At 42.4% G+C, this 22406-nt stretch overlaps 1 protein-coding gene and 1 non-coding gene across 9 annotated transcripts in view; one reads left to right on the top strand and one right to left on the bottom strand.

The window, feature by feature from the left end:
• The window catches only part of LOC128112314 (X-linked lymphocyte-regulated protein 5C-like), a 46659-nt gene extending 41857 nt beyond the window's left edge, over positions 1–4802 (top strand). For 5 of the 8 annotated variants that reach the window (XM_052741397.1, XM_052741399.1, XM_052741398.1 and 2 more), the window contains 4 exons: positions 264–363; positions 1635–1733; positions 4190–4294; positions 4388–4802. In XM_052741397.1, coding sequence (XP_052597357.1) covers positions 264–363; positions 1635–1733; positions 4190–4294; positions 4388–4462 — 379 coding nt within the window. In that variant the 3' untranslated portion in view covers positions 4463–4802. The remainder of the gene's footprint in view (positions 1–263; positions 364–1634; positions 1734–4189; positions 4295–4387) is intronic. The other 3 variants (XM_052741395.1, XM_052741396.1, XM_052741402.1) reach the window with 3 other exon arrangements.
• Positions 4803–6442: 1640 nt separating this feature from the next.
• On the bottom strand, positions 6443–6582 carry LOC128118066 (small nucleolar RNA SNORA70). Its single transcript, XR_008220994.1, has one exon. It is a non-coding gene; the product is annotated as a small nucleolar RNA SNORA70 (small nucleolar RNA).
• Between the last annotated feature and the right edge of the window lie 15824 nt (positions 6583–22406).

Consider the following 22406-nt stretch of genomic DNA (forward strand, 5'->3'; position numbering starts at 1 on the left):
TGCAATCTTGGGAAATGTATGCATCACAGCATCCTAGGTGTTCGAGAGGGAAGACAGGTGAAATGGCGGCGCGTCACTGGCAGCAAATTAGGACAACATTCTTCTGGGACGAGAGTCACATTGCTGCCTCTCAAGAGCCAATTTCATTCATGTCCCCTTTCTCTTTTGCTCCTAGCTCTTGTTTCAAAATGATGAGTGTGTGCGCCATTGCCTTACCCACACGCAGTGTGACAATGCTCAGTAATTGTTACTGTGTTTTACAGGCAGGAGCTTCACTCCATGCACTCCCAGATGTTTGAGTCTCTCTATCACAAGTGGCTGGACGAGGTGGGGAGAGCAAGGGAGCAAGAAGAACACCTTACTGTGAGTGTCTCTCTCTTAGCTTGGACTAGATCCACTGTGTCTGTTTCCAAAGTGTCAGGGCTTCAGTGCATCAAGTCGAGAGGGAAAGGGACAGGACAGGACATGAGCCTACGGAGACAAGGAGGGGGGTGGATGTGGCCTGGAGAGACTGGCCATCCTCTCTGGCTTGCTTCTTTTTCTGTGGAGGGGTGATGTGGTCATGGGTTAGGAGCCAGCATGGGGGGCTGGGGGAGGCTGAGCAGGCACTGCCTGGAGAGTGCAGGAGAAGGTATGGGCTTGTATGCTCAGAGGGAGGGGAGCCTTTGTGATCCACACAGTGCGGATGCCAAGTAGTGCGGGATGGGGTGGGGCTTGGGGGGGGGGGTCCCAGGTAGCCTTCTGACACAGTGATCAGGGAGGCAGAGTGAGAACAGTCAGTATGGACACCGAGTAGTGCGGTCTTTGAGGAATCTTTCATCCTGATGGAGGATAGAACTGTACTCCCAAAGGCGCTGACTTCCAAAGGTGGGGAAGCAGAACCTGGAATCTGAGGGAGATGGAGACAGATTCCAGTCTGGTGGTGAGGAGCATGTTCTCTGGACCCCATTGCTTGGGATGCAACCATAGTCCTGACACTTGCTCATTGTGAAAGCTCAGGAAAATAATTAACCTCCCTGCCTCAGTTTCCTAGGAGTAAAAGCCGACCTGTGAAGAATCCCTACCTTTCTAGACTTTGTGTATTGAGTGGTTTCATTTTGTGGCATGTTGCTATGGAACGTTTGACCGTGGGAGCTGATGCATGTTTGCTGTTCGTCTTCCCTGCCCTTCTTATTTGGTTGATAATGTAGTTGATGGAATGTCACAAGCTGGGGAATGACTGATTGATGAGGAAGGCTTTGGTCAAAAAAAAAAAAATTTTTTTTTTTTTTTTTGAAAAGAAGGGTTTCCTTGGAAGCTATTCTGTGTCCTCGTTGTATTAAAATAAATACTTTATGAAAACAAAGGAATGCTTTGTACTTAATTTTGGTGAGGTGAGAATCCACAGATTAGGTGGGTCTTGTGTTAATTTCAAAATGAATAATTATTTCATAGAATTTTTGCACAGGCTTGACAGACTATCTCACTCTGTGACTGGTCAGACCGTGTTATGTTGCTTTTGGCAGTGAAGGGCATGTCTTCAAACTTGTTCATGAATGTCAGAACACAAAACATCACGGGAAGCAGTTCCTGTAAGCAGCAGGGTTGGATGTTGAGCTTTACTGACATTTTGTCATTGATTTCCTCTATTTCAGCTTATAGCTCAGCAGCAGATGAAGATTTTACAGAAAGCTATAGAGGATCATGAAACCAGGATTGAAAACGCTAAAGATTTATGTGACACATTTTTGAAGGTCTGGTGGATTGCACTTGTTAACAGAACACACCCATTTATGTCACACCAGGTGTCTGTAAAAGCAGAAGACAGGTTGGCCCTTTCTCAGTTTGTGGGAGAAGTAATTAGTTTTGAAAACCGGGATCACATTCTCTTTGGATTATTTTCCCCACACATAGGAGAAATGCTAAGGTTTGTTTAACCTGGGAAACTGATGACAGTGTTGGGGACAGTGTTCTAGCACGGGAGCTGGTGACTGGAAATTTGCTTAGAAAGGAGCATACTGCATCGCGGTGATGAGCTATTAGTGACCTCTCGTGACATTTCGATGGAAATTGGCAAGTCTGGGGATCCTTCTGGTTTTCTTTGACTCGTTTGGATTGGACAGGTCGGTAAAACAAGCAATGGGCAAGGGTAGATTTTATTTTCTTTCATGTTGAGTGTTTTGTAGTCTTCCGACATCAGCATTGTTCTTGAGTATTGGTGGCCGTGTATTTCAAGAGCTCCCCAAGAGATGTGGGGAATGACAAAGCTGGCAGAGGATTAACCCTCTTTGAACTGAGAGCTGCGAGCTGGCAATCGTACCCTTGCCGAAGCTCTAGTTCCTAAGTGACCTCTATATATCCAGGAGTTGAAGCAGCCCTTCAGTGGGAATTCTTTTGGATGCTCTCATTTAAATACACTATGAAATAATCTCTCCTCATATCTGATTCAGATGCCTTAACTAACGTGCTCAGTGTGCCACAGTAAATTAAATGTTTTCAAGATGCTATCGAGAAGCTAGGCCTGTCTTTGCTGAGCAAGCATGAGTACCCCATTTAGTACCCTAGTGAATATCCCCAGCAGCCATGTGTCCTCCAGGCATGGCAACAGGTGCCTGTAACCCCAGAGTGGTGAGGGTAGAGAGAGACACAAGGACCCCTGGGGCTTGTGGGACCACCAGTACAGCCAAATTGGAAACCCCGTGTTTAGTGAGAGACCCTGCTTCAAAAAGTCATGTGGTGAGCGGTTCAGGAAGGCGCCGGCACATGGGAGCACACACATGTGTATGCGTGCAAACATGTACATGTGAAGGAAATCACTTTGAGTGTTTTTTATGACCTCTGGTCTCCACACTCAAGCACACATACAGGGACACCCTCCGGCACACACCCATGCACACAGAAAAGTAAAAATGAATTTTCAAGACCTTGGGGGCCATCTACATACATCCAGTCCTTTAGGAAGAGCTTAAGGAAAGGGAACATGCAGCTCTAATGCAGCTGAATACTGCTTGGGAACTGGTTGGAAGAACTGACCAGAAAGGCTTGATTCTAACTGTGAGTGCTCAATGTGAGCAGCACCACAGAGGGAGCCTTGTGACTGGGCCTCTCTGGCTTCCCAGGTGGTCCCTGCCCTTCTGCCCTGTGCTCTTCTGACTCCCTCACTCTCTTGATCTCCCTCTGCCTCTCCACTCAGGCTTCCCTCCTTTCCTAGTCCTTGGCTCTGGCTCTGAGGGACTATTGTCCTGAAACATGGCCTTTCCCTCTTCCAGATTTCCCAGAGGCCTTCCTTCTTAATTCTCTCTGCTTCCTGTGTCCTCTGCACAACACGCCCCCTCTCCCTCCCCCTCCGTCCCCCCCCCCCCCACAGCCTCTTGACAGCTTCACTGGCTGCCTGCTTCCCTCTGTCCATCTTGTCTTCCCTCCTCCCAGTGCACCAGCTTCCCCTGAAGTGGCTCCTATTCCGTGTCCATGCTTTGCTTCTGCTCTTTGCCCAGAAAGCTCCCTGTGCCTTGTCTTCTCTAAGGAAATCTTACGTTTTTACTGCTTGAAGTCACCATTTGTGTCCTTTTCAGCCGCGAGCCCAGCAAGCTCCCCTTCCATACCTGTTTTCAGCTAGTGTGCATGTCATCTGTTCCCAAGGTGCTCTGGGCCCTGGGAATAGGGCAGAGACTGAACAGGCATTTTGCAATTTCTGGACAGAGGGTGACACAGTTCTTTCTCCTCTGTGTCCACCACTGCAGTGTGCTTTGAGAGATCAGAGGGGTTTGAGTCCCTGCTTGAGCGTTTCTTAGATTGAAGGGTCATGGGATCGTACACTGTGTCTTCCTCTGAAAAATCACATTCCATGGACATAGTGAATGGCTCCCTCCTCTGGGAAACCTTGGGGGTCTCCAACGTGGGCCTGTGCCTTGTTTTCCATGTCTGCTCCGTGGGACCTTTTAACTGATCCTCCACCCATTTTCGGAGATAAGTGTCTTAGCTGTTGTTGTCCCACAATGGCACCACCTTAAAATGTGGCACTGGAGCTTTCTTTGGAGTGGCTATTTAGATGTGTGTGAAGTAGCCACTGTTCGTTCTTTGAATTCATAGCAAGCGTCCTTTGGATATGCAGAGTCGGTTCTTTTGAAATTAAATGAGGTGAGGTGTCAAGCCAAGCCAGGGCTTTGTGCTCAAGCAGAGTTTTGTTTGTTTGCTTGTTTGTTTTTTTCAGAAAGCCAAGGACTTGAGTGAACATCTCAAAGCTTTTATTGGTGGTGAAGAAAGTGAAGTGAAGAAAGAAATCTCCAAGGCGCAGGACAGAGTTATCATGGAAACTGTAAGTCGTGTGTCTGTAATGCCGTGAGCCTCGAGATGGCTTCCTACGGGCAGAGATGCAATAACAATTCCCTAATTCTCCATTTTCAAACAGCAAGAGCAAGATGTGTCTGTTGTTGAAACATACCTTCAATCCCTGGTCCTTGACCACTCTGAAGAAACCATCTGACGCTCACGTAGAGGACGCACAGGGAGCATTAGCCATGCTAAGAGGACGTTAGTAGCAGTCAGTGCAGCTCCTTTCTCTTTACTTCGCTTGTTAGAAATATGACTGAGACTCTGTTAACCATTAAGTGAACCCCCAACAGTTCTGTGAGTAGCAACAGTTAAGTGTGGATCCTCCAGCCCCTGACAGCAAGGGAGATACATTCTCCCCAGCAGTGGCAGTTACATTTTGCAAGAAAATGTCATTTGATTTTACGATTGGCTTCTTTGGTTCTCTGTCACTTGCCCAAAGTGAATGTTACCTTTCTTATTTCAGGAAGAAATAAATAACGGTGGGATCCATTTTTCTGTGCATGCTTTCATTTATTCAGGAGGTCACAGAGCCAATTCCATTGCAAATGGGCCTTTACAGGAAAACCAACCCGACATGTTCACTCAGACTTAACTGAGCACAACTCATGTTTTCCTGCCCAGATGTGCTAAACTGTTGACAGCATTCCCGCAGCAGCAGAGCCAGATCTTAACGTGTTGGGTGTGAGCTTGCAGTGGGGCTGTGGCATTTCCCAAAGACTCGTTTCTAGGCTGTATTCAACCCTGGTTAGAAGACACCTGCCCTCATCTTTGGTCACAAACATTTTATCATCGATGAATATCTGCATAAGCATTTACAGTTTCAGAATTTTAGATGGGTGTTTCCAGGAGCATTTTCTAGTGTTCTCTTTAGAGTTTAATTTTCATCAAGAAGTTCTGCTTGCTTGTGTGTGTTTGTCTAACCCTTGAGTTATTCTTTTCCCCTTGTCCTGTGCTCTGTTTTCTTTATGAGTCCTTAGAATGTGTGTTCAGTCCATTTGACGCATATTTTCATGGGTGTGTACTTGTAGAGACTTTGTGAGCTTATTCCAAGCGAGTGTCGGCTCCCATGAAGGCCAGAAGAGGGCCTCAGTTCCCCTGGGGCTTGAGTTACATGTGCTTGTGAGCTACCCAAGGTGGGTAGTGGCTAGCTGAATTTGAGTCTTCTGGAACAACAGCAGGTGTTCACAACTGCTGAGTCATCTGTTCAACACATTTGAAATTGCTTCACCTTTTACTTGGAGTTTGTGAGCTAAACTTATTCTTTGTGTAGATTACAGAAATGAATCTATGATAGAAAACAAAACCCTTCTGACAGGGAAGAGAGGAATGATGATCACTTTCCCCTGTGCTGTCCCTTTTCATGTGGCCCTGCCTACCACTGTTTTGTTTCAAATTTTCCTGATGGTTTCAGTTTTAATTGTCTTTTGAAGATGAGCCTGATGGATTTACAAAAACATTACGTTTGTGTGTGTGTGTGTGTGTGTGTGTGTGTGTGTGTGTGTGTGTGTGTGGAGAGAGAGAGAGAGAGAGAGAGAGAGAGAGAGAGAGAGAGAGAGAGAGAGAGAGAGAGAGGATGACACACTTGGTATCTTCTGTCACCCTTTTTTTCCAGACAGGATGTGAAATTTATTACTGAACATGATTTAGTAGGGTAGAGGAGAGCACCACAGTAGACTACCTCAGGAGTGCAGGGACCGCCAATGCCCAGGGGACCATGATTGGTGGTGTATTTAACCCCACAGCCATCAGGGATGAGTCGCTTCTCAGTGTCCATGTCTTTAGATCAATCTGCATTCAACTTAGCAAAGACCCACCTCTTTGAGATGTGGGTCTGGAGAGAGACAGATGGAAAAAAAAAAGAAACTCAGTGAGGATGACCAGGGCAAGAAAGTGGGAGGAAGGGGCTTAATAACACCACTTGCCTTCTGGCAGTCAGAGAGCTTTAAGTTGGCTTTCAACTTTCAACATAGGGCCTCCATCAGATGTTCCTTATTCTGAAGCGTGATTCAAGTGGACACGATGGCCTGGACAATGAGAACCCTGGCCGTGGTAACCTGAGGCACCACAAATACCTGTCTGGAGCCTAGACTGAGGACAACATTGAGATCAGAGACTTGAAAAGCCATCAGAAAATTGTCTCCCAGGTCCCTTAGGGTAGCCTATATAAGCAACAGGGTGAATTCACTCCAAAAGAGTGTGCTGTTAGCAACCATTGCACACTAAGCTCCCATGAGGAAAGGGACCTACCTGGTCAGCTTAGTTGGGCTGTGGATTTACTTTATCTTTTAAGGCACAGCCTCTCAGTGAACATGGAACTCACTGATTTGGTCAGGCTGAGTGGCCAGGAGCTTTGGAGATGGATCCACCAGTCTCTGTCTTCCACCCCAGACATGCTGGCTCTGGGGTTTAAGAGTATTACTGTGCTTGCATTTTCCATGGGTGCTCGTGGTCTGAACTCGGATCCTCATGTGCATGGCAAATACTTTATCCACTGAGCCATCATCCTTGCCCATCTTTAATTTTATGGTTGGTAACATTAGTGTTACAAATGAATGTCATTTATGGTGCCATTTCCTTCCACGTACATATGTGCACAGATGATACACAGCCTCACCATGTTTCTACCTTCTCCCACACTCTCAGATGCTGCATCTCACAGACCTTTTCACAGTCTATAATAGTCCTACTCTCTGGTCCATGGGTTTGATTTTTTTTTCCAGTTTTCATGTATGAAGTAAAAGAGAACATGTGACACTTGGCGTATTTCTCTTACTGTTAAGTAATGCCCTGTTACATTCATTTGCCTGTGGAGAACAGGCTTTCCTTTTCTTGTCCTCCATGTGAATGTGCCATGTAATGTATATATTATATAATATATACTGTATATAATATAGCATTTTCTTCATGCTGTCATGTGTTGATGGCCACCCAGGATACTTACTTGAGCTTGTACATGTCTCCTCTAACTAGAAGGCCATGTGTCTTGGTTAATCTGGGTTGTCAACTTGGCTGGACTGACAGATACCTAGAGTAAGATTAGGGAAGCTCACTTCTGGTGTGCCTGTTACAGCATCATTTTCAGAGAAGACTGAGTCACAGGAGAGTAATCCTGCATGTGGATACTCCATACAGTAGTCTGGGAGCCCAGGCAGAATTAAAGAAAAATAAGAGAAAGCCTGCCAGGGCAGCCTAGCTCCATCCTTCCCGAGCTAGTGCATGTAGCACTGTCACCATCGCCCATGGCCACCAGATTCCAGAGCCTCCAGCTGTCCAATGAAGACGCACAGCAGCTATGCTCCAGGGAGCTCCGAGGCCTGGATTGGGGCTGCAACATTTGTCCTCCTTGAGTTGAGGCTTTCAGCTTGTCCGTTTAGTTGATACTGAATTATCCCACTCTCCAGCATGCACAAAGTCATTTTTTGAACAACCCAGCCCCCAATTGGGTAAGACATTCAATGAATTCCACCTACCCCATGTACTTGCATGTGTGTGTGTGCATGTGTGGTGTGCGTGTGCGTGTGCGTGTGCGTGTGCGTGTGCGTGTGCGTGTGTGTGTGTGTGTGTGTGTGTGTGTGTGTGTGCATACATTTTCTATTGACTCTACCTGGAGAACCCTGACTTACACAAAGTTATGCATGTAGTTGCCAAGGTTTCAGAGACTGTCAGCTATGATTTCAATGTGCCAGGTGGTTTTTTTCTTCTGTATCCATAGTCTTGCTCATTCTAGAGAATCACACTACTGCAAACCTGTACCTCCAGCCCTTGGTCACCCTTTCATTGAGTAGGTTTTCCATCCTCAACAAGCAGCTCTTCTTTGGGTTGGTTTGCCATGGAGAGACATTTGATCCTATTAGTATTCCAGGGATCCCATCACTGCCCTCCATATTTGTTTGTTTCCCTTTATTGCTGTCTGAATGTAATATTCCTAAGAACTTATGTACAAGCTCTGATGTCCCTTCTCCCATTCTGTTCTCGCGGCTTTCCAATGAGATTTTAAAATTTGACTTACTCAGGCATTTTGGAACTGTTACTCACTTGTGTTTCTCCCTTTTCCTGAAATGCTGAAGAATCAACCCGGAGTGTCAGAATAGCTAGGCCGCCATTGTACCACTGAACTACATCCCTGGCTGAACTGTATATTTTGTTTCAAACCAGAGTTTATAGGTGAGGTTTTTTTTTTCTTTATCTTTCTTTTCTCATTCCTTTCCTCTTTTAAAAACCTCTTTCAAAAATAATCGTATAAAATATACCAATTATTGAATTTCACTGTGATAAGCTGTGATCATGCTCACTCACGCTTGTTTGTACCTTTACTTTCCTTCCCATCTCTCCCCCTCCATCAGGCTCCTTTTTCTTTCCCTAGAGGTCCCTGTTCATGGGGGTGGTGAGTTCTTCCCTTCCCATGTCAGGATGAGCTTGTGCTAGTGGCTCCACAAACTTAGATGGAAACAGCATATTATAGGAGGCAGAATGAAGGAGCAGCTAGGAAAACCCAGCCCTGTCTCCTCAGGCAGACTTCAAGGAGAACTGCCTAAATAGAAAGTGGGCTTTCAGTTTCCACTGTCCATTTCAACCTCAAAGACAGGACCACCTTAGATGGTGCATTACTGCTTATAAATTGTATTAAGATTTTAAATGAGAAGTACAAAAATGAGATGGTGATTAAAAACATTCTTCTGTATTCTGCTTGCTTGATTTTTCTATGCAATGTATTTCTTTTGGTAATGTCTCCTCATAGGGTAACTAAATTGAGCTGCGTTTCCTAGCGGTGAATGAATTTGACTTTTTATGTGGGTGCCAAATTACAGTTGCATTTTATTAAGCAGAATAAAATGTGCTTGCAACCGATCAATGTTCTGGCTGTGTTAAATTTAAATGTCTCAAGGCATTGGTCTTGTAATAGACAGCTGTGTTCAATGTGATAGGAAAAAAAAGTCCATCTTACATTGATGATAATGTATGAATTTACTGGATAGGGTTCACTATTCTCATGTACTGATATCATTGGTGGGACAAAGTAGAGAACAACAAAATATCGTCTACTTAATTCTCTGATGGTAGTGTATATATATCATCCTTATTGAATATATTCTTCAGAAAGAGAAAACAAAGGGAAATCTCTTCTTGGCAGGAACACAAACACTTGTGGAATATTTATAAAATGAGCAGAGTCATCATCTTGAGTTACATAGCTATTGGCGAGCCCAACGGACTCCAAATGGTTACTCCCCAACTCATGATCCCGTGGACAGGCCTGGGTAAACTCAGTCAGGGCTTCGGTGGAATATCTCAGTGGTTAAGAGCACTTGTTCTGTGAGTATGAGGTCCTGAGTTCAAAGCCCCAGCACCCATGTAGAAATACAGACATGGCTGCATGTGCCTGTAATTCCAGAGTGGGAGACAGGTGAATCCCAATAGGGCAGTGGCCAGGCAGCCTAAACAAAACATCTAGCTTTTGGTTCATTTGAAAGACCTTTCAAGGCAGTAAGTGGCAAAGCTGTGGAGAAAGCCATGTGATGTCCTCCTCTAGCCTCCGCATGCACACCAGACATGTATGCATAAATATACTACTGCATACACATATAAGAAAAGAAAACTTAGTGGGTCAGAGCACAGAAGGTCATGAAAGTGGGAATGGAATTTTTAGGGGGCTTCAGGGCTGACAGAAGATAGAGGGAGATAAAAGCAGGTTGGATGAGAGTAATCAGAACATGTCAGTAATTGTCAAACAAACAAACAAACAAACAAACAAAAACAAAAAAACAACCAAAAACCTAATTTAACAGACAATGATTCATCCTGAATTGTGCAGAGGTAAGATCTGTGAAGTGACTTGTCTCCCAGCTTGGGAGGAAGAAATACTGTTAAGACCACATAGTCTACTTCATTTTCCATTTCCCCTTAGAATATTTTAATTGCCATTTCCCCATCTTCCATCGATAGTGTTAGCAGAGAGGCAAGTCTGTTGTGCTTTGAAAGCATTTTATTCATATTGTGATGGAATACCACAGTGTTCATTGCTATCATTTGTAGGCAGAAAATTTAGACTATTCTCTTCAGATTATGATTTTGAATATGAAGTTAACCATGGATGCAGATTGTGGTGGACTGAATAAGATTGGCCATTATAGGCTCATATATTTGAATGCTTAGGGAGTGGCATTAATGGGAGTGGCCTTGTTGGAGTAGGTATGGCCCTGTTGGAGAAAGTGTATCACTGGTGGTGGGCTTTGGGGTTTCAAATGCTCAAGCCAGGCCTGGTGTCACTCTCTTCCTGCTGCCTGTAGAACTCTCAGCTCCTCCTCCAGCATGATGTCTGCCTGCATGCCACCATGCCCCCTGCCATGATGATAATGGACCGAACCTCTGAAACGGTAAGCCAGCTCCAATTAAATGCTTTCCTTTATAAGAGTTGCCGTGGTCATGGTGTCTCTTTGAAGCAATAACACCTAACTAAGACATAGATCAAGAGACAGACAGAAAAACTCTCTTAACATCAGGCTTAGCTTCTGAGGAATCCGTTGTGTCAGAGCCTGAAGTGGCAGGGCTTTATGCAGTGGTTCAGGAGGGAAGGTAGATGGTATGAGCTTAGAGGGCCAAGCAGGATGGTGGAAGTGGCCATTCTCTCTGGATTGCTTCTGTTCCGGGGAGAGATGCTAAGGTCATGGTTTAGGTGCTGGCATGTTGGTGGAGGCAGTAGGCAGAGCAGGTGCTGCCTGGAGGGTGGGATACAACATATGGGATTTTATCCTGAGAGGAGGCACTTCATGATCCTTGTGCTGACAAATTGCAAGCAGTGTCTGTGTGTGTGTGTGTGTGTGTGTGTGTGTGTGTGTGTGTGTGTGTGTGTGTGTGTGTGTGTTGGGGGGTTCCATATAGAGCCTATGGCAATGAGATCAGGAATGCAGAGTAAAAGCATTCAGAGTGGCTGCGGCAGAGCAGGTGGTGAGTTGGCTTTCAGGGGTTGAGGTTCAGAACAACCCAGTCCCAGAGCCATGGTGTTCATTAAAGGATGGGCAAATGATAAAAACATGTCAACATACTCCCTTATAGGAAGAGAAAGTCCATCAGATTTGGGGGAGTGATGAGTGGCTTGTCAAGTCTTCATGAGAAACCTTATACCCATACCCATACCCATACCTAATGCTGCAAAGTAGGAAACTTTCCCATTAGATGATTAGGAGTGGGGTAATTGTGCAGGGTATTTGTGTAGAAGTGGGTTTCTCAAATTTTGTAAATGTGGTTTTAAAGTCTGTTAAATGAGAAGACATTAAACGTGTTCTTCACCATTTTGTGTTAGTAGCTGCAGAGATGATGGCTCAGTGGTTAAAGTGCTTGAAAGGCAAGCATGAACACCTGGATTTGGAAGGTCAGTATCCACATAAACAAAACAAACAAACAACTAAAACAGGATTAGTGCCATATGCCTGGAAGCCCAGTGCTCAGAGGTGGAAAGAGGAAGATTCCAGGGACTTGTTGGCCAAACACCCTTGTCACTCTGGGAACTTCAGGTTGTCATTGATTCAGGATCAGAAACAGAAGGTGGAGACTGATAGAGCAAGATGCCCAGCATCAACTTCTGGCTCCTGCGTGAGCACCCACAGGTATACACATGCACATATGTGTGCAAACACATGCATATACCACACAGAGACAAAACTGTCGTGTTAAAGCATAATATAGAATCACGTTTTTTGTAAATTTCCCATTCTTCCTAAATGTTTACTTTATCCTTCATAGCATAGACCATGTGAGGACAGATCACTTGCATTGGAGAGAAAAGCAGAGCCCAAACTCAGGTGGCCCAGACCAAAGGAAAGAGTTAGTCCTGAGTTTTCTTGTCCTTGGGTGAAAAATGAAAGGTACCTGACTTAGTCAGCATTTCTATTGCTGTGATGAAACACCACGAATAAAAGCAACTTGAGGAGGAAGGGGGTTCTTTTGCTTACATAAGTCGATCATGGAAGTCAGTCGGGGCAGGAACTCAAATCAGGGAAGGAACTGAGGCAGGAGCTGATGCAGTAGCCATGGAGGAGTGCTGCTTACTGTGTTGCTCAGCCTGCTTTCTTAGAGCAACCAGGACCACCATGCCCCCGAGGGGGGGGCACCTGCCACCCACAATGGTCTGGAAACTCCCACATCAATCACTAATTAAGAAAAGGCCCTGTAGGCTTGCCTACAGCAATCTTCAGCTCTGACTTGTGTCGAGTGGACATAAAATTAGCCAGTACAGTGGCCATTTGATTCCATCCCCAAAATTCTTTAGTACAGAACAGCTGTCCTTTGCCACTTCATAAGCTGTAAAGTGATGGGATTCAGTCTTGAGCATCCATGGAGCTGACACTCATTCATATCTTTTCTTCCTTAATTTTCCCTTGCCTTTTATGATATCAATACCCACCTTAGACTGTAAGTACTGTCTGTCATTAGAAGAAGAGACAACAGGTGTTTGGGACAACCAGATGGGGATGTTGAGCTGCTATTGCTAATGTCAGCCTGGAAGTTTTGGCAGCCACTAGGTGAGAGGTTCTGTAATTAGTGGGCATTAGCACATCCTGGAAACATCCTTCCTCCCAGGAGCACATCCCATGCCCACTAGTCACAGACAGACTTGCTCAGGCCTCGAGATTTGCCTAGATGTTCTTATTTTACCATCTTCTCGTGGTCCTCACACAAGCTGCTCCAGGAAGCACACTGTGAGGAACTCTGATGGCATGCATGGAGTGGCAGTACTCACCTCAAGGGGTCCTGGGGAAACCTAGGCCATGGAATTGACTTCATGAGCAGGCTCGTTGGAGGAGGGGGAGCTAGCAAACATGCACATAAGAAGTTATGCAGAGAAAGTCTAAGACTAGACAGGAAAGTGATCCATAAAAGGAGACAGACAACACTGCTGATGGCCACCAAATGTCATGTGAGGTGAAGGCCAAGAATGGTCATGCCATACAGGCCAGTGAAGGCTTTTAAAGGGTGATTTCAAGGTTAGAACTCTCATGGGAGAGACCTGGAGCCAGCATTGGTTGGCTGTGGGATGAAGAGCACTTAGCAGGTCAGGAAATGCAGGCAAGGAGGAAGCACCTGTGATGTGAATGATGCTGGTTGTGAAGGAGGAGCTATGATTTAAAGGTTAAAGAGAGTAGAGAGCATGAAGTTGTAAATGAGAGGGACAGAACCAGTAAGGAGGCTGCTACTTTGATAGGAAAAGTGATTTCTAAAACTTTTAAGAAAAATCAAAATGTCAGATGATTAATTGTGGTAAGCAAGGTCATCTGAAAAGGGTTGGTAGGCAAGGTGTTCCTAGAGACAATGTTTTTTTCTAGACATAATCCAAATGGAAGGTCTCAGCCCTCCGGAGTATGCAGAAGGTTGGCAAAGGCCAGCATTGGACTAATGAATGCAGATTGACAAGGGACAGGCAAGGTAACCTGTTGCCATTGGAAAATGCCTTGGGGGCCTCCCACAGGACCCAATACCAAATTTGGTTCAATCATTTCCTGTCAGCATCAGAGAAACTCATCCACGGAGCAATTAAAAGATTTAATGCCTGCTGTTAAGAACAGCACTGCTGTGCATGTGATCAAGGACAGAACAGCTTCAGTAGATAAGCAATTCAGGAGAGACCATAAAACAAGTATTTTGGCAAACTGCTATAAATGATCAAAGCTAAAATTACGAATAAACAGCACTGTAATTGAAGGATTACTGGACAAAGGTGCAGATGTAACAATGATTTCACCCAAATCTTGGCATCCAGATTGGCCTCTTCAGGAGATCGATATTCAGCTCTTGGGGATTGGAACCTTATCTCAGGTAAAACAAAATACAAGATGGGTCAAATGTATAGGGCCAGAGGACAGATAGGAAAATTAAAACCATATGTGGCTAACATAAGCATGAATTTATGGGGACATGATTTGTTGTAGCAATGGAAAACACTGATTAACATTCCTCCAACCTCAGAAATAAACTGGGGTTCATATATTGTGCACCCCAATAAATTTATCTGGGGGTCAGAGAACAGAACAGCCACTAGATTAGGCATAGAGGCCAGACAGTGGTGGCACACATACCTTTAATCCTATCACTCAGGAGGCAGAGATCCACCTGGATCTCTATAAATTCTAGGTCACACTGGAAACAGAGCCAGGCAGTGGTGGCACACACCTTTAATCCCAGCACTTGAGATCTCATGTCTTTGCTTGGGAAGGGCACACGCCTTTAATCCCAGGAAGTGATGGCAGGAAGCAGAAAGGTATATAAGGCATGAGGACCAGGAACTAGAGGTTGTTAAGCAGTTCAACTGAGACCTTCAGGGATGAGGACTCAAGAGGCTTTCAGTCTGAGGATTCGTGGATATAGGATCAGCCAAGGAGTTGGTGAGGTGAGGTTGGCTGTGGCTTGTTCTGCTTCTCTGATCTCTCAGTTTTCACCCCAGTATCTGGCTCTGGGTATTTTATTAATAAGACTGTTTGGAAATTCATCTTTCAACAAACCTTAAAAATAAATAATGCTTCTGAGAGAAATATTAAAAGGTATTATCAAGAACAGTCACAGACCGTTCAGGTTGTACAAAAGCAGGGCACAACAGCTGTTGGTCTTTCAAAGGTACCAACAGCTCTAGCCTTAAAATGGTTAACTGACAAACCTGTGTGGGTGGAACAATGGCCTCTGACATCAGAAAAAAATTACAGGCACAAGAACAGCTGGTACAGGAGCAGGTAAATGCTCAACATATTGAAGAATTGACCAGTCCTCAGAATTCGCCTATATTTTCCATTAAAAAGACATCTGGATAATGGAGAATGGTAACAGATCTGAGAGCTGTAAATATAAGGTGATCTCACCAGTGGGCTCTTTTCAGCCTGTTATTCCATTGCCTTCCGTATTACCAAAGGGATGGTCTATTATAGTGATTAATTTAAAAGACTGCTTTTTTAAAAAACTATACCTTCACAAGAACAGGATAGAGAAAAATTTGCCTTCACGGTGCCCACTTGAAATAATTCTCAACCTATTAAAAGGTACCATTGGAGGGTCTTGCCACAAGGAATGTTAAATAGCCCCACTTTGTGTCAATATTTTGCACAACAGCTGTTATAAATGATTTGTAAACAGTTTCCCTCAATCTATAATTTACCATTATATAGATGATATCTTACTGGCTAACTCAATGTTTGACCAAGTAAAGAGAATTTTGCCGTGTTGGGTATTAAAAATTGCTTCTGAAAAAATACAAAGAAGAGATTCTATTAATTGTCTAGGATATAAGATAGGTTTACAGAAAATTCAACCACAAAAAGTACAAATCAGTCCAGAAAAAAAAAACCTATCAGCTGAGGCTGAGAGAATTGGCTGAGAGAAAAGAAAGTATAGGTTGTACATGTGGATCACTTGGATCCAGAGCTTGATTGTCTTCTAGTCTACCTTCTGCTCATTCTCCTTCAGGAATTCTTATGCAGAGAGGAGATAGTCTTAGAATGGATATTTTTAGCACACAGAATAAAAAAAATTAAAGACCTATGTAGAAAAAGATTTCTAAATTGATTCTGAAAGAAAAATGAAACGTTGTTAATTAGCAAGGAATAGACCCTGCAGAAATGGTAGTTTCCTTTTACTGATGTTGCGATTGTCTCATTATAGGCAGAAAATGAACACTGGCAAAGAGCTTGCCATAATTACTTGGGAGAGATTAGCAACAAACATCCCCAAAGCAAGAGACTTCAGTTTATAGAAAGAACTAATTGGATTCTCCCTCATGTAGTGAAAGGGACACCAATTTCTGGAGCCCCTACATTCTATTCTGATGCAACTAAATCAGGAAAGGCAGATTATAAGTCAGGGAAAATAAGTAAAGTGGCTCAAAGCCCTTATGATTCTGTTCAAAAATCAGACTTATATGCTATTCTCATGGTATTATTAGATTTTCCAGAACTCTTAATATAGTTATGGACTCTCAATATGCAGAAAGAGTTGTTTTACATATTGAAATCACTGAACTTATTCCAGATGATTCAGAATTAACTTTGTTATTTATTCAATTACAACAAATAGAAATAGAAATCACTCATTGTATATAACACATATCAGATCCCGTATGGGTCTACCAGGCCCTCTAGCACAAGGCAATGATGAAATTGATCAGCTATTGGTAGGAAATGTACTAGATGCCTCAGAATTTCATAAGAGACATCATGATAATAGCAAAGGTTTGAAGAAAGATTTTTCCATCACTTGGCAACAAGCCAACAAAACTATAAGGAAAGGTCATACTTGTTCTTTGTGTAACCATAATCTAAATAACCTGCAGCAAGTAACCCAAAAGGTACTCAAAGAAATGAAATTTTGCAAATGGATGTGTTTCATTTTGCAGAATTTGGAAAATTAAAGTATGTGCACCAAATCATAGTTACATATTCAGGATTTCAATGGGCAACTGCTTTAAGTTCCAAAAAGGCTGACTCTGTAATTACACATTTATTATAAGGTATGGACATTATGGGAATACACATACAAATTAAGAGTGACAATCTCCAGCATATGTCTCTAGTAAAATGAAACAGTTTTTTGTGGTTTTTTTTTTTTTTTTTTTTTTTTGCTTTTTTGTTTTTTGTTTTGTTGTTTTGCATCTTACAACATAAAGTATGTTACAGGTATACCACACAGTCCTACAGGGCAAGCAGTTATAGAAGGATCTGATTGCACTTTAAAAAGATATGCTTAATAAACAGAAAAGGATAATGAAGACACCACTCCCAGAGATAGATTACACTGTGCCTTATTAACTTTAAATTTTCTAAATGCTAATGAGAAAGGAACGACAGCTGCGGAGAGACATTGGATAGTAGGAAAAAAAGTGCTGAATTAACTCAGCCTGTATATTTTAAAGATGTGTTGACCTCAGAATGGAGACCAGGACATGTGCTATATTGGGGAAGAGGTTTTTCTTTTGTTTCCATAGGAGAAGAAAAGCTATGGATACCATCAAGATTAATAAAGATTAGATTTGGCAGGAGAGAACTCCTGATCTTATAAAGACTAACAAATGCCTTTCATTTGATCAGGTGTGAAAAATAAAAATAAAAAATAATAGTATTTTTGAATGGTAATTTGCCAAAGGCACACTTGCCTTGCTGACATAAAATGAAAAAAATGGGTTGTCTTAAACCACATGTTTTAATTCCATGCCAGAATGTTAGACTGTAGATTGCCATGTGGTCCATGCCATCTTGGACATCAGCTTTTGAGTTTTCTTCTTAAACAGGAAGGGTATTTTTGTTGTTTGGTATTAAAAACCCACTTAAGAGATTTAAAATGTTTCAAGTAAATTCAAGAGGTTACTACAGTTAAAGCTTGTTTTCTCACTATTTAAGAGTTGGAGTGATTTGGAGCTGAGATAAAATATTTGATCAGGGCAGTGCTAGCCCACACCTTTAATCCCAGCAGAGACAGACAGATCTTTATAAGTTAAGTTGTATTCTAAATTCTAGAGTTATAGTGAGCAAGCTGGTGGTAGCACATGCCTTTTATCCCACCACCTAGGGACAAAATTCAGATACAGTTCCTAAATGGTAGGTTTGCATAGTAGAGAAATCATATGCCATATTTACTTATTATTATGAAAACCCTCTACAGGGTTACTAGAAAGACAGGTTAAAATTCAAAATGAATGTCCTTTGTGATCTAAAAATAAATACAATTAAACCTTGATATATGAAAAAGAAAGAGGAATATGGGTATATTTGTCCACACATAGTAAGGTCTCATTAGTTTCAAATTTTCAATTTTTTAAAATTAAAAGATAGTACTTCTTCTGTTGCCAAAAACCTTTTGCCCTTAACAAAGATATAACCTGCCAAAAAAGAAACTCCCCAAAGTCAGGGTTGAGGCAGGTTTTTTTTCTTTATGTGTTTCTGGTAGAATAAAAGCATCCATCGTAAGAATCAGGAGACCACTGGACAAGTGAGACATCTAAAGAATAAGGATGAATCATCACAAGAAGAATGCCCCAAGGAAAAGAGTTAAATTGTCATAATGTTATAGCCCACCTCCAACAGGGTAGAATTTCATAAACCTTCCCAAATGCTTGTTTCTCCTGCCCTCTACAGATGTAAGTGACAAATGGTCTTTTTGTGGTCCCAATTCAATTAAAATTTAAAGCTGGCTTTGGAGTTGGAACATGGCTCTCTCGTCCTGTAAACTCAAGCATGTTTGTTAAAGGAAAATCTAGAATCTCTGCATCATGTCAGAATAGCCACCTGGTATGGGACAAAAAAAAGCCAAAATTGGGGGACTATTCTGTTGCCCCTAATCTCATCATCCTTTGGTTCACATTTGAATCTTTAAAACTTTTCTTAAGGCATGAATATTATCTCAAAATCTATGAGATTATTATGCATATATAAACATTCTGTTGTGATATTAATGGTCATATAGAGTACTAACTAATTCTAGAAATAAACTTCATCTAGCTTCCTACATGTGATTTGGGGTTTGAGTCTGAAGCAGGTAACTAGGAACTAAGTTAGTGTACCCTGGATGTACTTAACAGATTGTGGTCTTTTAACCTCTCAGAGATCTGCTGCATATGGCATTTAAAATGTTTTTAAGTTTTCTGCAGTGAACCATGACCATTCCTAACAGTGACCTTTGAGGTCTCCAAGAAGATGATGGGCCCCTGCAATGATGAATCCACCTAGATTGTAATAATGCCACGAAGCTGGCAAACACCACCCCAAGATCAGCTTGCGACTACAAATTGCTCAGGACAACTTCAAAGTGGTTAGCTAAGACAGTCCAGCCTCATAGACTACTCCAGTCAGGACTTCAGATAAGCCCCGCACTTTCCCACCACACAGAGACTGGACAGCAAATGATAGAGCTAGCTCTCCCAGGACTTACCTGATCATTTTCCCAGTTTTCTCATGGTCCCCTAAAGATGCCATCACCCCCAGACAGCAGGAAGTAATTTAAAGAACATGATGCCCATATTCCCAAGATGTGGGGTGGGTGGTTTTGAGTCATCTAGAGGGTTATGGATATTTGTCATTTTTTTAGGGTGGTAGGTTGCAAGTTGTTATTGGTCATGGTCAGTGAGGAAACTAAACAAAGGAGGTTAAATTAAGGGACTTCTTTCTTGTTCTTTCTTCTTTCATTCTTTCATTTTTTTCTTTTTCCTTTCCTCTATCTTTGTAGCTGGAGAGCTTTTCTCTCTGTGTCCCACCAAATCCTGCCAGTCCTGGAGCCCACTTATAAAATAAACACACAGACTCTTACATTATTTAAACTGCCTGGCCATTAGCTCAGGCCTGTCATTGTCTAGCTCTCACTCTTATATTCAGCCCATTTCTATTAATCTTTACTTTGCCACGTGGCTCGTGGCTTACCGGTACTTTACATCTTCCTTGTCCTGGCGGCGGCTCCAGGCAGTCTCCCTCTCTCTCCTTCCACTTCCCAGAATTCTCTTCTCTGTTTGTCCCGCCTATACTTCCTGCCTGGCCACTGGCCAATCAGTGTTTTATTTATATAGAGCGATATCCACAGCACTTCCCCTTTTCTCTTTTTCAAAAAAAGAAGGTTTTAACTTTAACATAGTAAAATTACATATAACAAAACAATTATCAAGTAAGAATTACAGTTACAATATTAAAGAAGAGAGCCTATCTATCTTATATTTGTCAGTTTAAGGTTTTATATCTAACTTATCTTTTATCATAACTAAGGAAAATTGTAAGTATCTAGTCTTTAACCACATCAAAGACCTCAGAAGGATATAATACTACCTGAGAAATGGGAGAAGGATGCAAGCAACTTTCGGGAGTCTTGCAGGGTAGACAGAGACAGCTGACAGCCTGGACAGTCATCCAAAGTTCTCTTGTAAAGTTGGGGCATCAGTCTTCAGCCTGCAGGCCTAGAGTCTCCCATTCACTTTTTTCTGTGTCCTGTAGAATGTCTGGCAGTTTCCTCTGCAAAGCAGGAACCTGAAGGACCATTTTGTCAAGCAAAGTTCAGTGGTCACCTTCCTATGGGTTCTGCATGTCCAGCTGATCAAGCAGTTCAGGCAAGAACAGTTTCTTGCCCAAATGGCTATTTTTGCCAAGGTGAAGATAAACTCCATATGGAGTGTCTTCGATGTCCATCCTCCTCTCTGAAGTAAATCGGTGCTGTCAGGAGCAGACATGTCTCACTGTCCCGAAAGTCTAAATTTTTAAAACATTTTAAATGCCATATTCTGTAGGTCTTTGAAGTGTTTGAAGACTACCTATCTATCTGAAATATAACTATGTATACCTGTATAACATGGCTACAAATATGATTATCATAGATGACTAATTATTAATTTATTTTTTAATTATCCATTACAATTTTAAATGAGTTACATAAACATAATACCTCAAACAAGAATAGAAATATATATATATATATGTGTGTGTGTGTATATATAAATATATATATATATATATACAGTATAACAAAATTAAGTTTAAACTTGCATCAATAAACTAAAATCTATAGCAATGTAAAACATTTTAAACAAGTTGTTACTCTTTAAAAGTAGGTTCATTAATCTGCCCTTTCATCCTATCATATCTAAACTATCCCCTTTTTTTCTTTAGAAAGAGATTGTATTTATAATCAACATGCTTTAAATAAAAAATGTTGGTTTTTCTCTGTCCCACACCAGAGGGCTCTTCTGATTTGGGACACAAGAATCTCTTAACCATTTTTTTAAGCAATATGTCTGGGTTTAGAGGGGGGGTGAGCCAATTCCTTCTCTAAAGCCAGCTTGGTATATTTGGGGAATTTGGGCATAGCTTCTCTTACTACTTCCTGCTGGAGGGGGGTGCTGTATCTTATGGGGACACAAAGAAAATTTTAGGATTATGGAATAGTCCGTGAGGCTGTATCATCTGAGCCAGTTGCCTTCAAACCATTCTGGATGTTGGATCATCTGGGCCATGGTGTCATCGGAGACCTTTCAGGGGGTCTTGACTGGTCAAACCTGATGTATCTTAATCTGGAACAAATCCATAGCCTCTGGCTTTCTGTGGAAACAAAAGCAGAGACTCTTTTCCAAAGCAACATATCCTTATATCTAAATTTTGAAGTCAAGGTACCTTTAAAATACACATTTTGGCATAACTCAACAGCTTTTACAATCAAATGTTTTTCTTCAGTTACGAATATCAAAGACAACATACTCCAGATTCTCTGTGTGATAGCCATCTTTATGTGGCTTATTACCTTTATTGTTTCTTTAAAGACTTTATTTTTAAAAACTATCTATTTGTTTATATAACTGTATATATTCCTTCTTTTCTCTCTTTTAAGCCTATGTACATTTTTACATACATTGTAAACTATTCCATCTGAATCAGTCTTATTGTGAACCTATTGGCTTTAAACTGCAGCATTCTAAGACTGAAACGGCGCGGTGGCTGCTGGCTCTGCCCACTTCAGCTTCCCATCATGGCGGTGGTACATTTTCCACCAGTTCTGGGAGCCATGAAGTCTCAGAAACAGTGGGTCTATGCTTTTATCAAAGTAGCGCATAGCCCAGAAACCTCTTTTTGTTTTGTACTAGCAAAGGCTAAATCCACCACACAGCAGCAGCGTAATGTGCCGCTGGCAGATGCCTCATTCCTGCCATACTGCAGGTCAAGCGCAAACGCCAGGAACCCGCCAGTAGCACAAACCCACGTTTTGCTTGTCTAGCTGCCTGTATGAGACATGAAGCAGGAACCTGTTTTTGGCTCTGTTTAGAATTGGTTATTAAATATTCTCAGGTTTAAGGTGGAAACTCGAGCTGTTGGGCGCCAGTTGTAGCTGGAGAAGTTTTCTCTCCGCATCCCACCAAGTCCCTCCAGTCCTGGAGCCCACTTATAAAATAAACACACAGACTCTTACATTATTTAAACTGCCTGGCCATTATCTCAGGCCTATCATTGTCTAGCTCTTACTCTTATATTTAGCCTATTTCTATTAATCTATACTTTGCCACGTGGCTCGTGGCTTACCGGTACTTTACATCTTCCTTGTCCTGGCGGCGGCTCCAGGCAGTCTCTCCCTCTCTCTCCTTCCACTTCCCAGAATTCTCT

The sequence above is a fragment of the Peromyscus californicus genome, unplaced genomic scaffold (genome assembly GCF_007827085.1).
Source record: "Peromyscus californicus insignis strain IS unplaced genomic scaffold, ASM782708v3 Scaffold_10__1_contigs__length_136768540, whole genome shotgun sequence".
Lineage (NCBI taxonomy): Eukaryota > Metazoa > Chordata > Mammalia > Rodentia > Cricetidae > Peromyscus > Peromyscus californicus.